The sequence below is a fragment of the Myotis davidii genome, unplaced genomic scaffold (genome assembly GCF_000327345.1).
Source record: "Myotis davidii unplaced genomic scaffold, ASM32734v1 scaffold684, whole genome shotgun sequence".
Lineage (NCBI taxonomy): Eukaryota > Metazoa > Chordata > Mammalia > Chiroptera > Vespertilionidae > Myotis > Myotis davidii.
The window spans coordinates 2,079,401-2,091,759 of record NW_006295564.1 but is presented as its reverse complement, the minus strand read 5'-3'; the positions used below and the strand labels follow the sequence as shown (position 1 = coordinate 2,091,759).

The 12,359-nt window shown below is 40.3% G+C and overlaps 1 protein-coding gene across 4 annotated transcripts in view; it reads left to right on the top strand.

The window, feature by feature from the left end:
• Nucleotides 1-337: 337 nt before the first annotated feature.
• Nucleotides 338-12,359, top strand: part of CDC27 (cell division cycle 27) — a 51,382-nt gene continuing 39,360 nt past the window's right edge. For 2 of the 4 annotated variants that reach the window (XM_006770268.2, XM_006770267.2), the window contains exon 1: nucleotides 340-576. In XM_006770268.2, coding sequence (XP_006770331.1) covers nucleotides 550-576 — 27 coding nt within the window. In that variant the 5' untranslated portion in view covers nucleotides 340-549. Of the gene's footprint in view, nucleotides 577-12,359 lie in introns of all 4 variants that reach the window. The other 2 variants (XM_006770266.2, XM_006770265.2) reach the window with 2 other exon arrangements.

Here is a 12,359-nt window from a genome sequence, read left to right as displayed (position 1 = left end):
GACCTAATCTTGATTAATTAAAGTCAGCCCCAAACTCTCGAGTTTTACCCTTTGCTTAACTATCAAGTACCAATTAATACAGAAAGGCTGCGGGGCGAATCGCGAAGGCAGCAAGGCCACGTAACGCTCCCCGCCCGCTCAGGCACCTCTGGCCCAGCTCGGTGATTGCCGTTTGGGCGTGGCCCAGCCTTGGGTGGCCGCTTGGGCGTGGCGTACGTGAGTAAAGGCGTGGCCGAGAAGAGGAACCTATGCGCTGGGTCAGACTCGGTAGTTTCCGGTGACCCTCGACAATTTCCGGCAACGGTCTCCTCCTCCGCCGATTCACCGCGGGCATTTCCGGCCTCTCTCGGGCTTTTTCGTCTGGCTCCCGCGCGGGTCTCTCCACTTCGGGTGTTTCCGTGTCCCGCTCGGAGGTGCTCGGCAATCGCTCGGCCGCCCCCATCCCCCGGTAACGGTCGCTGGTGAGTTTAAATGAGCCGGGGCTGGCCGGGCCGGAGCCACTGCGGGGGGGGCCTGAGGCACTGCAGAAAGTGGGCCTGAGCCTCAAGGATGACGGTGCTGCAGGAACCCGTCCAGGTAATGATAACTCTTTTCTCTCAGGCTTGGCTCGCGGCCCCAGTCGGGAAGCCGCGTACGGCCACTCCGCGGCCTGGTGCGGCCTAGGCCGGGCTCTTCTCCCGCCTCCCCTTACGCCGGGTCCTGCGGGTCTTCCCGTCAGTTCAGAGGCCTTGCCCGCGACCGAAGCCGCGTTACCTCTCGGCCCGACGTTACTTCTCTCCCTAGTGTGAGCGGCGTTTGGCGATACTACCTCCCTTCTCCTCCGAGCCGACCTCCGGCTGCGAGCCCCTCCTGTCAGTGCAGGGGCCTGGCCGCGGCTCGGGGGAGACCTCGGGGCGTGGGGGCGAAAGCTGGCGCCAGGTGCTCTGTGACCTGAGAGGTGATTGGGGCGCACATTGGATCAGAGCGTGTAAGGTCTTCATAATGGAGGGGGGCAAGTTCGCGGGGGGTGAGGGTGGGTTTTATTCTTGTTTTCTGTGAGAAGGTAGAGGGAGGAGGGGAGGGTCGGTATTTTTAATACTAATTTCTATTTTGGTAGCAGATGTACTAGCCCACATTGCTTTCCTCGCAGTGAATTTCCCCCACTGAACCGTGATCTCGGAAGAGAACTCCCAAGGCCCAGGGCTGAGGTTCAAGCACCTGCACCAGGGGAGGTGGCGGGAGGGGGGACGGCAGATGTGAGTTTCTCCCGTGGCCTCTGATGGAGATCGGGATGTTTTTGCGTTTTATAGGGCGTTCGGGAAATGAAAGGCAGATAGCTCATGGCATTCCCATCATTTCACACTCCTTTCCGCACCAGGGCATGCCGAGGGCAGGGAGGAAATCCTGTGGGACTTGGGTGTGCGAGGCAGGGCCACCGCATCCCCCCTGCCACCCGGGGAAACCGAGTCCCCTGCCCCTTGGCGATGGGCCGGCCTGGGAGGCTTTCAACCGACCACCTGATCTTGACCGGATCAGAAGCGTTGACCTCTGTCAACTGCTGTCTTTGAGTCGTGGGCAGTGTTTATTTTGAAGTTCTAAAGCCAGCCGATTCTAGAAATTAATTCATATGACCCTTAATGGGCTTGTGATAGCTAAAGAGTAAATATTTTAATACATCACGACTTTCATATTTCCTTGATTTTTTTTTTTTTCCTTCAAAGGATAAAATATCCGTTTCTCCTAGTTGGCTTCTCCAGCTCTTTCCATATAGCAGCTATTACTGTTTGAATTAATCTAATGTGGGATTTTATTTTAGAAAGTTTTCTCTGTTTATAAGTTGTGCCAGTGCTTCTAAACTTTTTTTCTTTTGTTGTTGTTGTTGTTGTTGTTAATCCTCACTGGAGGATATTTTTTCCATTGATTTTTAGAGAGAGTGGAAGGGAGGGACAGAGAGAGAGAAACATCATGTGAGAGAGACAAAAAAAATGGGTTGTCTCCTGCAAGTGCCCTGGCTGGGATGGAGCGTGCCCCCGAGGTACTGCCCTTGACCAGAATTGAACCCATGACCCTGCGGTCCCTGGGCTGAGGCTCTAACCACTGAGCACCTGGCTAGGGCTCTTTTTTCTAATCCTTACCCGAGTGAGTATATGTTTTTATTGATTTTTTATTTTTAGAGAGGAAGGGAGAGAGAGAAACATCAATTGGTTGCCTCCCATACACACCCCCACTGGTGATCGAACTCGAAACCTGGGTTTGTGCCCTCAGCAGGATGTGAACCGGAAATCTCTGGTGTATAGCATCAGTGATCCAACCAACTGAGCCACCTGGCCAGAGCCTAAAGCTATTTCTTAACATCCAAATTCCGCATACTAGTAAAAAGTCCCATTTAAGATTTTGTTTTTGAGGCCTCACATGAAATTAGAAGTTGCTGTCTGTACCTTAAATGGATAAGTTGAGCACTCAAGTTGTTTAATTTGTTTCATATTCTTGTAATTTTGTCTTAAGAATTGATGCATTTTTCCTCCCCTGGCCCCAAAAGCCTTCTAAAATGATAAACTAGTTGTATTGCTAGCTTATAACCACTGTTTAATAATTTCAACTTGTATAAAAGCATGGTGAATAAAAGAAATATGTAGCTTTTTAGTAGATAGTACCTCTTGGGTGTCCTCAAAGTATTCGTGGCAGTAATACTCTTTGGGGTTTATTGTTGTTGTTGTTAATCCTCACCTGAGGATATTTTTTCCATTGATTTTTATTTTATTTTATCTTTAAATATATTTTATTGATATTTTACAGAGAGGAAGGAGAGAGATAGAGAGTTAGAAGCATCGATGAGAGAGAAACGTCCATCAGCTGCCTCCTGCACACTCCCCACCGGGGATGTGCCCGCAACCAAGGTACATGGCCTTGACCGGAATCGAACCTGGGTATTTATTTACTTACTTATTTTATTATTTTTTAACCCTCACCTGAGGATATTTTTTCCATTGCTTTTTTTTAGAGAGAGTAGAAGGGAGGGGAGAGAGAGAGAGAAACAGCGATGGGTTACCTCCTGCTCTCCACCCTCCAGTGCACAGGACAACCAACTGAATCACACTGGCCAGGACTTTTTTCTTTAAAGTTTTAATGTGGGTAGCCAGTTTGATAAACATGTGAACCTAAATATAGCTCCTCCTCCAAATTATTTCTGATAGAAAAGTATTACTTGTCTTTGGGGTGCAAAAAACCAACTTTCCCTCTCTCTACCTTTTAAGTTCTTCTAGGTGGGCTAATAAATTAACATGAGACATATTAACAAGAAAATGTCCAAAATTTATTGTGGGTATACATGGGGTGGTGACACAAGAATGGGACCCAAAGATGAATTGAACAATTGAGATGTGTATGCCATTTTGATCAAAGGTGAAGGGGGCAGGGGTCTGGGATTTCAAAGGGAAAGTAGGCAATTCACAGGTAAGCAAGAAAGAGCAAACATGTGTGAAACAAATTTTTGCTGGGCCACCCAGAAACAGTGGGACACAGAAGGAAGCTCAACAAACAGGCTTTGCTAGGTTTCTCACTTTCTGCCACATTTAGTTTATATTGTGATGATAAGGTGAAGCTTTTTCTATCTGAATTCCTTTAAATAGGTAAGGGAGGAGAGTCAAAGGTTCTAAGTCTTTTGTTTCTTAATAACCGGCTTAAAATCAGTATCACAAAAGGGTATATTTTGTGGTAGCAAAATTTTGGTCCTCAAGTCTTTACAAAAATCTCTCCTATTATGAGGCAGAAATTTTGTCTTTTTTTTTTTTAAGGTGAAATGTAGTCAATTTTATTTTCCTTAAACCACAAAATAGAGTCTTTGGTTGTACAAACATCACTAGTTACAGTCTTGCCAAGAGGTCCTGGCTGAGGAGGGAGCTGTTAGTCCGTGGCCAGAACTCCTGAGGGGTCTCTATAATGCTAACACCCAGGTTAAAAGACTTGGGACAAGGGTGGTGTTGGTGTAGAAATTTTGTCTTTTTTTAAAAATGTTTTTATTGATTTTTGTTTGTTTTGTTAATCCTCACCCTAGGATATTTTTCTATTGATTTTTTAGAGAGAGGGAAGGACAGAGAGAAACATCAACGTGAGAGAAACACATCAATTGGTTGCCTCCTACAGGAGCCCCGGCGGGGAGGAGCTTGCAACCAAGGTACGTGCCCTTGACCAGAATCAAACCCAGGACCCTTTGGTCTGCAAGTTAACACTACCCACTAAGCCAAACTGGCTAGGGCTGTCATTTTTTAATATAAATGTTTGGGAAAGACACAAGCCTAACTGACTTCAATTGGTGCTAATTTGGATGTTTATAAAATTCACCTGATGAAATTGATTTTAAAAAACACAGAGACATTTTAATAGATTTATCAGTTCACAGGAATGTTGGATGAAGTTGTAAAAAAGCCTTGTAAAAATCGCCTTACTAAGCAGTTTATTAAGTGGGTACTATATAGCTAATATCGTTTTAGAGGTCATTATATAGTGAAGGAGTGCTTTTGGCTTGGGATAAGATGTACAGGGACAGCAACTAACATGGATTCAGAGTACTATATTTCAAATAACATTGAAGGTGGTGTATTCAGGAAAATTGTGTTAGATGACACCATCCCTTCCCCAAAGGCTTGATTAATGTCAATAATATATGTGAATAGTTTTGGTAAAATTATTCTACTCAATGAGAATAGGGAAAAAAGTGAAATTTCTAAATACATTTTGTGATTTTAAAAGTATATATTTGTATCTAAATTGATAAATCAATAGGCATTGGACCATTTGATCTTCATTCAGAAATTTTATATTTAGGTTAGCTGAAACACATTTGTTATGGATTTTTCTTTTGGAAAGTAGATTACCTTATATTTAGGTATGTTGATGTAAGAAACATCTAAACCTGTAGAGAATTTTTATGAGTTTATTTGAGCCAAACTGATGATAGTTGCCTGAAAGCAAAATCTCAACAGATTGAGAAAATGTTCCTGAGAATGGCAGTTTTACAGCTTATTTTATACTCTTAACATATCAAAGGAGGAGCTGTAACATGGGTTACATGGAATTCATTGGTGATAGATGAAGAGGGCAGGAGAAAGCAAAGCAGGGAAATCTTTGAAATTGAGTAAAGTGGAAAACAGTCACATACTTCTTTGACATTGGTGGGTATATAGGGTAAACAGAACGTTTATGGCACATAGAGATGGTATTTGGGGAACAAGATAAAAATAAAGGGGTTCAGTTGTTTCATGTTCTGGTGAGAGTTATAACCTGAGAAAAAAGGGGATTACTCTGACATTCCAAGGGTATGTTATCTTAGCTGCAAAAAAAGATAGGCTAAATTAAGATAAAGATTGAGTTTTGTCTAGGATGTGACTACCCACCATGACTCAACTTTTAGTTAAGAATTATTATGTTCACACCATCTTATGCAGTTACTTTCTTTCTTTTTTTTAAACATGGAACGCTTCACAAATTTGCGTGTCATCCTTGCCCAGGGGCCATGCTAATTTTCTCTGTATCCTTTCAATTTTAGTATATGTGCTGTCGAAGCGAGCACCGATGCAGTTTCTTTCAATCTCTGAGTTTATAAGGCCCTCCATGCAGGCCTTCCCTGAGCTCGTCAGGTTTAGTATGTGGCTCCTTTTTTAGTCCAACGATACAATGCAGTGATGGCGAACTCATTTTTTTGGTTGATTTTTCTTTGTTAAATGGCATTTAAATATATTTTAAAAAATCAAAAAATTTGTACATGTGACACGGCACCAGAGTTAAGTTAGGGTTTTTCAAAATGCTGACACGCTCAGCTCAAAAGGTTCGCCATCACTGCAATATAGTATCCTGAAGACAGTGCTACATAGTACCTAGACTGAGAGATTAAGCTTTGGGGAATAGGGGTGGAGGAAGAAGTCACTGTAAATACATAATAATTTAATTCCTTTATGGACTAGTGTGCTAATATATCCCTTTTGTTTAAGGTCTGTTAAGAGAGAATGAATTAGACAAATAGTCACAAAATAATAATTACAAACTGTCATAAGAAGGACATTAAAAATACAATGTTAGGAGAGAAACCTAATAATAGCAGGGCCCTGGCCCAAGCTCAGGTGTCAGATTTGTAATTGGACCACCAAAAGAGGTAATGCAAAATGACAAAAAGTTAAGAAGCAGCCTCAATGAAAAATCAAATTGGAGAGAATGTTATGTACCTGCTATGTGCCAAGCACAGAAGAATATTAAAAAGTTCTAAAACCTTCTTACAAAGTGTCAGAAAAGACCTTTTTGAACAAATAACATTGAAGCTGAGATCTGAAGGCTGAGAAAGAAACAGTGATTTGAAGAGCATTAAGAGAAAACAGTATATGCAGAGTCCCTAAGACATAGCAGAACTTGGCATTGGAAGACCTGAAAGAAAGCCGATGTGGCTGAAGTTGCATAGTAATGGAAGGCCATTTTCATTGCAAGGATAATGGGAAATCATTGAAAGATTTTCAGCAGAGGGTTGATGTGATCTTATGTAGATGTTAAGATCTCTCTGGCTACTTTAAGACGTGTAATGGGAGGAGGGAGGCAAAAGTAAAAACAGTCTAAGGATGAAGGTAGCAGAGACTAAAATGGTAGCAGTGGAGTAGGAAAGAGGTAGATAAATTCAACAGATGTTTTGTAGTTAGAACCAATTAGATATAGATATTGATTGGATGGGAACAGTAATGATGGCTGCCTGGATTTCATTTTGGTGGTGCCATTTATAAATGGAGAATCCTTTGTGGAAAGGGACGATTTAAAGGAGGGCAATTAATAATTCTGTCTTGTACAAATTTAGTTGGAGACTTGTGAAATCAGCCAGTAGAAATGTGGAGATATAACTCTAATCTTTTGAAGGGTGGAAAGATAAAAATGCTTAGCAGGAACAATTGGATAATGTTGTAAGTCAGTATGTGTTTGGTTGTATAGATAATAATAAAGAAATTTGGAAAGAAATACTGCAGACCAGAAAAATGGGAAGCTTTCTTGAAGGAGTAAAACTTAAAGCTTTAGGAAGATGGAAATGGTTTAAATTGGTAGAGAAGAGGAAGAACATTTTTGGCATGGAATGGCATGAGCAAAAGCCCAAAGTTGAGAGTGGTATTTAGGAACAAGGGAACAGTATAATATAGCCTTGGCTGGAATGGAAATTGAGAGTAGCAAGAGATAAGGTTTTACTATTGAGGTTGAATCAGGTTATAGGGAACTTAAAATCTAGGCTGAGGAGTTTAGATTTAATGTATTGTAATAAATAGCCATTGAAGATTTTTGAACAGAAGAATCCTATATATTAAAGGCTAATATGGCCCTAACCGGTTTGGCTCAGTGGATAGAGCGTCAGCTTGCGGACTCAAGGGTCCCAGGTTCGATTCCGGTCAAGGGTATGTACCTTGGTTGCAGGCACATCCCCAGTAGGGAGTGTGTAGGAAGCAGCTGATTGATGTTTCTCTCTCATCGATGTTTCTAACTTTCTATCCCTCTCCCTTCCTCTCTGTAAAAAATCAATAAAATATATATTTTTTAAAAAGGCTAATATGCAAATTGTCCCTTCGGGAGTTCGACCGCTCTCTGTGACGTATGTTGACCACCAGGAGGCGGTGCAGAATGAAGGAAGGCCCCAGCTGGTAGCCAGCAGCCAGGGGAAGGAAGGCCGCAGCCAGCAGCACAGGGGAAAAAAGGCCCTGGTCAACAACCATAAGGCCCCCCGATCAGCCCTGATCGCTGGCCAGGCCTAGTGATCCTACCCGTGCACAAATTTCGTGCACCGGGCCTCTAGTTCTGTAATGAAAGCACTGCTTTGGGAAGATCAATCTGGTAAGTTTGGGAATGAGTGATAAGACAAGAGTTAGGAAGACATATAGGCTAGTAGAAATATTCAGTTACATGGTAATATAATAGTACATGAGGGTTTCTCAATCTTAGCACTATTGATGTTTGAGCCAAGCTAATTCTTTATTGTGGGGGACATTATCCTGTGTATTGTAATGTTTTCCAGCATCCCTGGCCTGCCTCTATTCAGTAGATGCTTCCTCCATCTGTGACAACCAAAAATGCCGCCCCCGCCCCCTACATTGCTATATGTCCCTTGAGGGACAAAATTGCCCAGAATAATAACCACTGATGTAGATCTACTAATAAACTAAGGTAGAGTTGCAAAAATTAGATTGTAATGTATAATAGGAAAATCACAGTGATTTTTTGTTCTTATACCTTCTTATATTCTCTGAAGCTTTTATTATCCATCTTGTATGATCTAGTAAAAGGCAGCTATTTTCTTTTTTGACAAGAACAAAATAAAACAATTTATGTAGTCACTTTTAAAACTGAATTAGTTGTATAGCTTACAGAGATTTGTTTATATTTTAAATAATAAGTCATGTTTAAGAGGAGCAAGCAAGGAAAGAACTTTGCTGTTTAACTTTTATGCTGTTGATTTATCTTTTAAATTAATGCAACCTAGAACTGACCTATTAATTTAATCAGGAGAATTTCTCTTTTAAATTTTTTTGGGGGGCGTGGTCTTTCTGGGCTTCATAACTTTTAGCAGCATTTTATCCATGTGGCTTTAATTTGAGGCGATATACTGACTGATATTCTTTTAGGGGCAGATCCACACCTGTTGGGCAGAAATAGATGAGTAACTGAGAGGCTAATCTTAGGCCCGCTACCAATTTGTAGTGTCTTAGAGAACAGTCCATTTCTCAAAAGACACCATCACTCAGGAACTGTGAGGTGCTTGAACAGAATGGTAATGGAAGCTGTATATGGGTTCTCTTAAGTGGCAGGTTTTACTACTGGAATATATGGGAGCTTGAGTTGGCTGTTTTCACTATCCCTTTCTGACCCTCTTAAGAATTGGTGATAAAGAAATATTGTTCTGAGCAAAGCTTGACTTTAAATCAGAAATGGATAGAACTCTTGAATATGGTACTTTATTTCTCTCTTTAATTTTAAAATGAAAACAAGTCAAAGGTCTAGAACTTTATGGCCATAGTAAATACGTGTCAAATTTTCCAGGTGATCAGTAGTACTAAGATTACTGGTAAATCATTTGTGTCTTTTGTGTCACAAAATAATTGTGGCAAATATGCTGGGAAATGGTTATATAATAAAAAATATAAATTATATATATTGAATTTATTTATATTAAGAGATGGAAAGTGTCTAATGTGTGCCAGTTAGTACTAGACTATACTAGGAACACTATGTATCATTTTATTTAACCCACACAAGTCCAAGAAATAGAGCTGCATTTTTCAGATGAGGAAATGAGGCTGAGAAAAGTTAAATAATTCCTCCAAAGTCACACTTGCAAAAGTACTGGTACACAACTTTAAACAAAAGTCTCCAACATAAAATCCTAGGTATATTCTTTCTACTTATCATGTTCTTTCATTTACAACAATATTTAATAAGTTCTTAAGAATTCCACATGTTTTATAAAGGAATAACGCACACTGGGGACAGACGCTCAAAGCACAGGATCGGGCTCCCTCTTGTCTGGATCAGGCCTGTGGGGATCAGGCCAAAACTGGCTATCCAACACTCCCCAAGAGGTCCCGAAATTCGAGAGGGCGCAGACCAGGCCAAGGGACCCCACCAGTGCACAAATCCATGCACCGGGCCTGTAGTTCTATAGAAAAATCGAATCCGGTTTTTATCTTCAAGAAACTGCAACCTAATTATCCAAATAATATAACTAAATCTAATAAGCAACCTGATTTTTTTTAAAAGCATAAACAAACTGTCTAGAACCTCTTAGGGAGTAATCAGCATTGCATTGGATAGATCAGTGAGGGCTTTGCCAAAGGCAGAGGAATGTGTAAATTGAATTTTGAAGAAAGACTAATTAAGCTTTCAGGAGATAGAAGTTAAAAGACAGCCCAAACAGAGGCAACAGTGTTAGCAAAAACTCTGAAATATTAAAATACATTGGATGTTTAGGGAGCTATAGAGGCATTTTGTTCTAAATCATAGGCAGCTTTGGTGAGGTATGAAAACACTGAAAAATGAAGGCTAAAGTCAGATGGGATTTGAATAGTTTACTAAGGAGTTTGTGCTTTATTCTGTAGATATTTATTTTGTAAATTTTGTGGAGCTATCCAAGAGAAAGCATTTGAAAGTTTTTTTGTTTTGTTTTTTAAATATATTTTATTGATTTTTTACAGAGAGGAAGGGAGAGAGATAGAGAGTTAGAAACATCAATGAGAGAGAAACATTGATCAGCTGCCTCCTGCACATCTCCTACTGGGGATGTGCCTGCAACCCAGGTACATGCCCTTGACCGGAATCGAACCTGGGACCTTTCAATCCACAGGCCAAAGCGCTATCCACTGAGCCAAACCGGTTTCGGCTAGAAAGTTTTGATCAAAGAGGAAGACATGATGATCATATTGAGGATGGCAGCAGCTAAAATTTATTGAGTTATTATTAGGTATGTGCTCAGAACTATTATGTACTTTACTGGAGTCTTATGTTTTGAACGAATAAACTAAGACTTACCAGACATGAAATTACTTGCCCAAGACATAAAACTAGTAAGTTGTGGAAAGTGGATTTGAACCAAACCTCTTACCTTAGTCTTCTGTTTAGCAGTGGTAATATTTACGTTTGAGGAAGATAATTCAAGACAGAATGGATTGCATAACAGCTTGCAGGCAGGAAAACCATTTAGGAAACTAAGAGTTTAAAGGAAAGAAGATTCTGTTATGAACTGGGACTAGAAAAGAGGAGGTAGATTCTAGGTATGTTTCTTTAGGTACAATTCTGTAAATGATGGTGACTCACTAATCAGCACATTAAAAACCTTTTAAATCCATAATGTACCCAAATTGAATTATCAGTACATTCATTATTTCATGTGCACCATGCAAGGTCACAGGTGTGACCTTGAGCAGTTTGATTTTCAAATGAGGAACACCTCTCCCACTCTTAGCAACAGCAATGATCCTCAAGGTACTAGTACTATAGTAATCTATACTGTGCAAAGAGAAAACATCTTTCTAAGTAACTTATCTTTTCCCCTTTCAAGTACAGTAGTTCCCTCCTACCCATGTTCTACTGTGGCCCAAAAACATTAAATAGAAAATTCTAGAAATAAACAGCTCATAAGTTATTTTAACTACACACTATTCTGAGTAGCATGATGAAACCTCCCATATTCCTGCTCCATCCTGCCTGAGATGTGAATTATCCCTTTATATTGTATTCACCCTGTATACACTACCTGCTCCATAGTCACTTCTTAGCCTTCTCATCATCAAATTGACTGTTAAGGTATTGCAGTGCTTGTGTTCAGGTAACCCTTATTTTTCTTAATAAGGCCCTAAAGTGCAAGGCAATTCAGATAAGCCAAAGAGAAGCTAAGTGCTTCCTTTAAATGAAAAGGTGAATACAGTACAATAAGATATTTTGAGAGAGAAACCACTTTCACACAATTTTTAATTCAGTTTAGTACTACAATTGTTCTATTTTATTATTAGTTATTGTTGTTAATCTCTTACTATGTCTTAATTTATAAATTAAGCTTTATCATAGGTATGTATGTATAGCAAAAATATATATACTGTAGGTTTTGATACTATTTGCTGTTTCAAGCATCTGCTGGGAGGTCTTAGAACATATTTTCCATGGATAAGGAGGAACTTAATCTAACTGTAATTCCACAAATATTTATTGAGCACCTATTATATATCAGGCTCCCATCAGCTAGATCAGTGATTTTTAATGAACCAGGATATCTGTGAACCCCTAACACTGTATATATGTGCGTGCGCTTTTTTTCTTAAGAGCCCTATTGCTTTCATAAGTTTTCAAGAGAGTAGTAAGTTTTCAAGGGAGAACTACTTATTTAGAAATGGAGAAGAATGGTTCTGAACCCTGAATGCTTACCCGTAAAAAGGTTAAAAAAAAAAAAAGGCTATCTAAACTCAATCCCAACTTCCAGGGGTTGTGACTCAGTGGATTTGAGGTAGACACCATCAAACAAGGGTTGATAGCCACTGATCTATGTAGGAATAACACTAAAATGTACTTCATGAGAACAGAAAGTATTTAATTATTGTACTCCCAGAGTCTAGAACAGCCGTGGGCAAACTACGGCCCATGGGCCAGATCCGGCCCATGTGAAATGAATAAAACTTAAAATAAAAAAAATAAATAAATAAAAAAGACCGTACCCTTTTATGTAATGACTAAAGGCCCGGTGCACAAAATGCCCAGGTTGCGGGCTCCATCCCCAGAAAGGGGTGTGCAGGAGGCAGCCGATCAATGACTCTCTCTCATCATTGATGTTTCTCTCTCTCTCCCTTTCCCTTCCTCTCTGAAATCAGTAAGAAAATACTCTT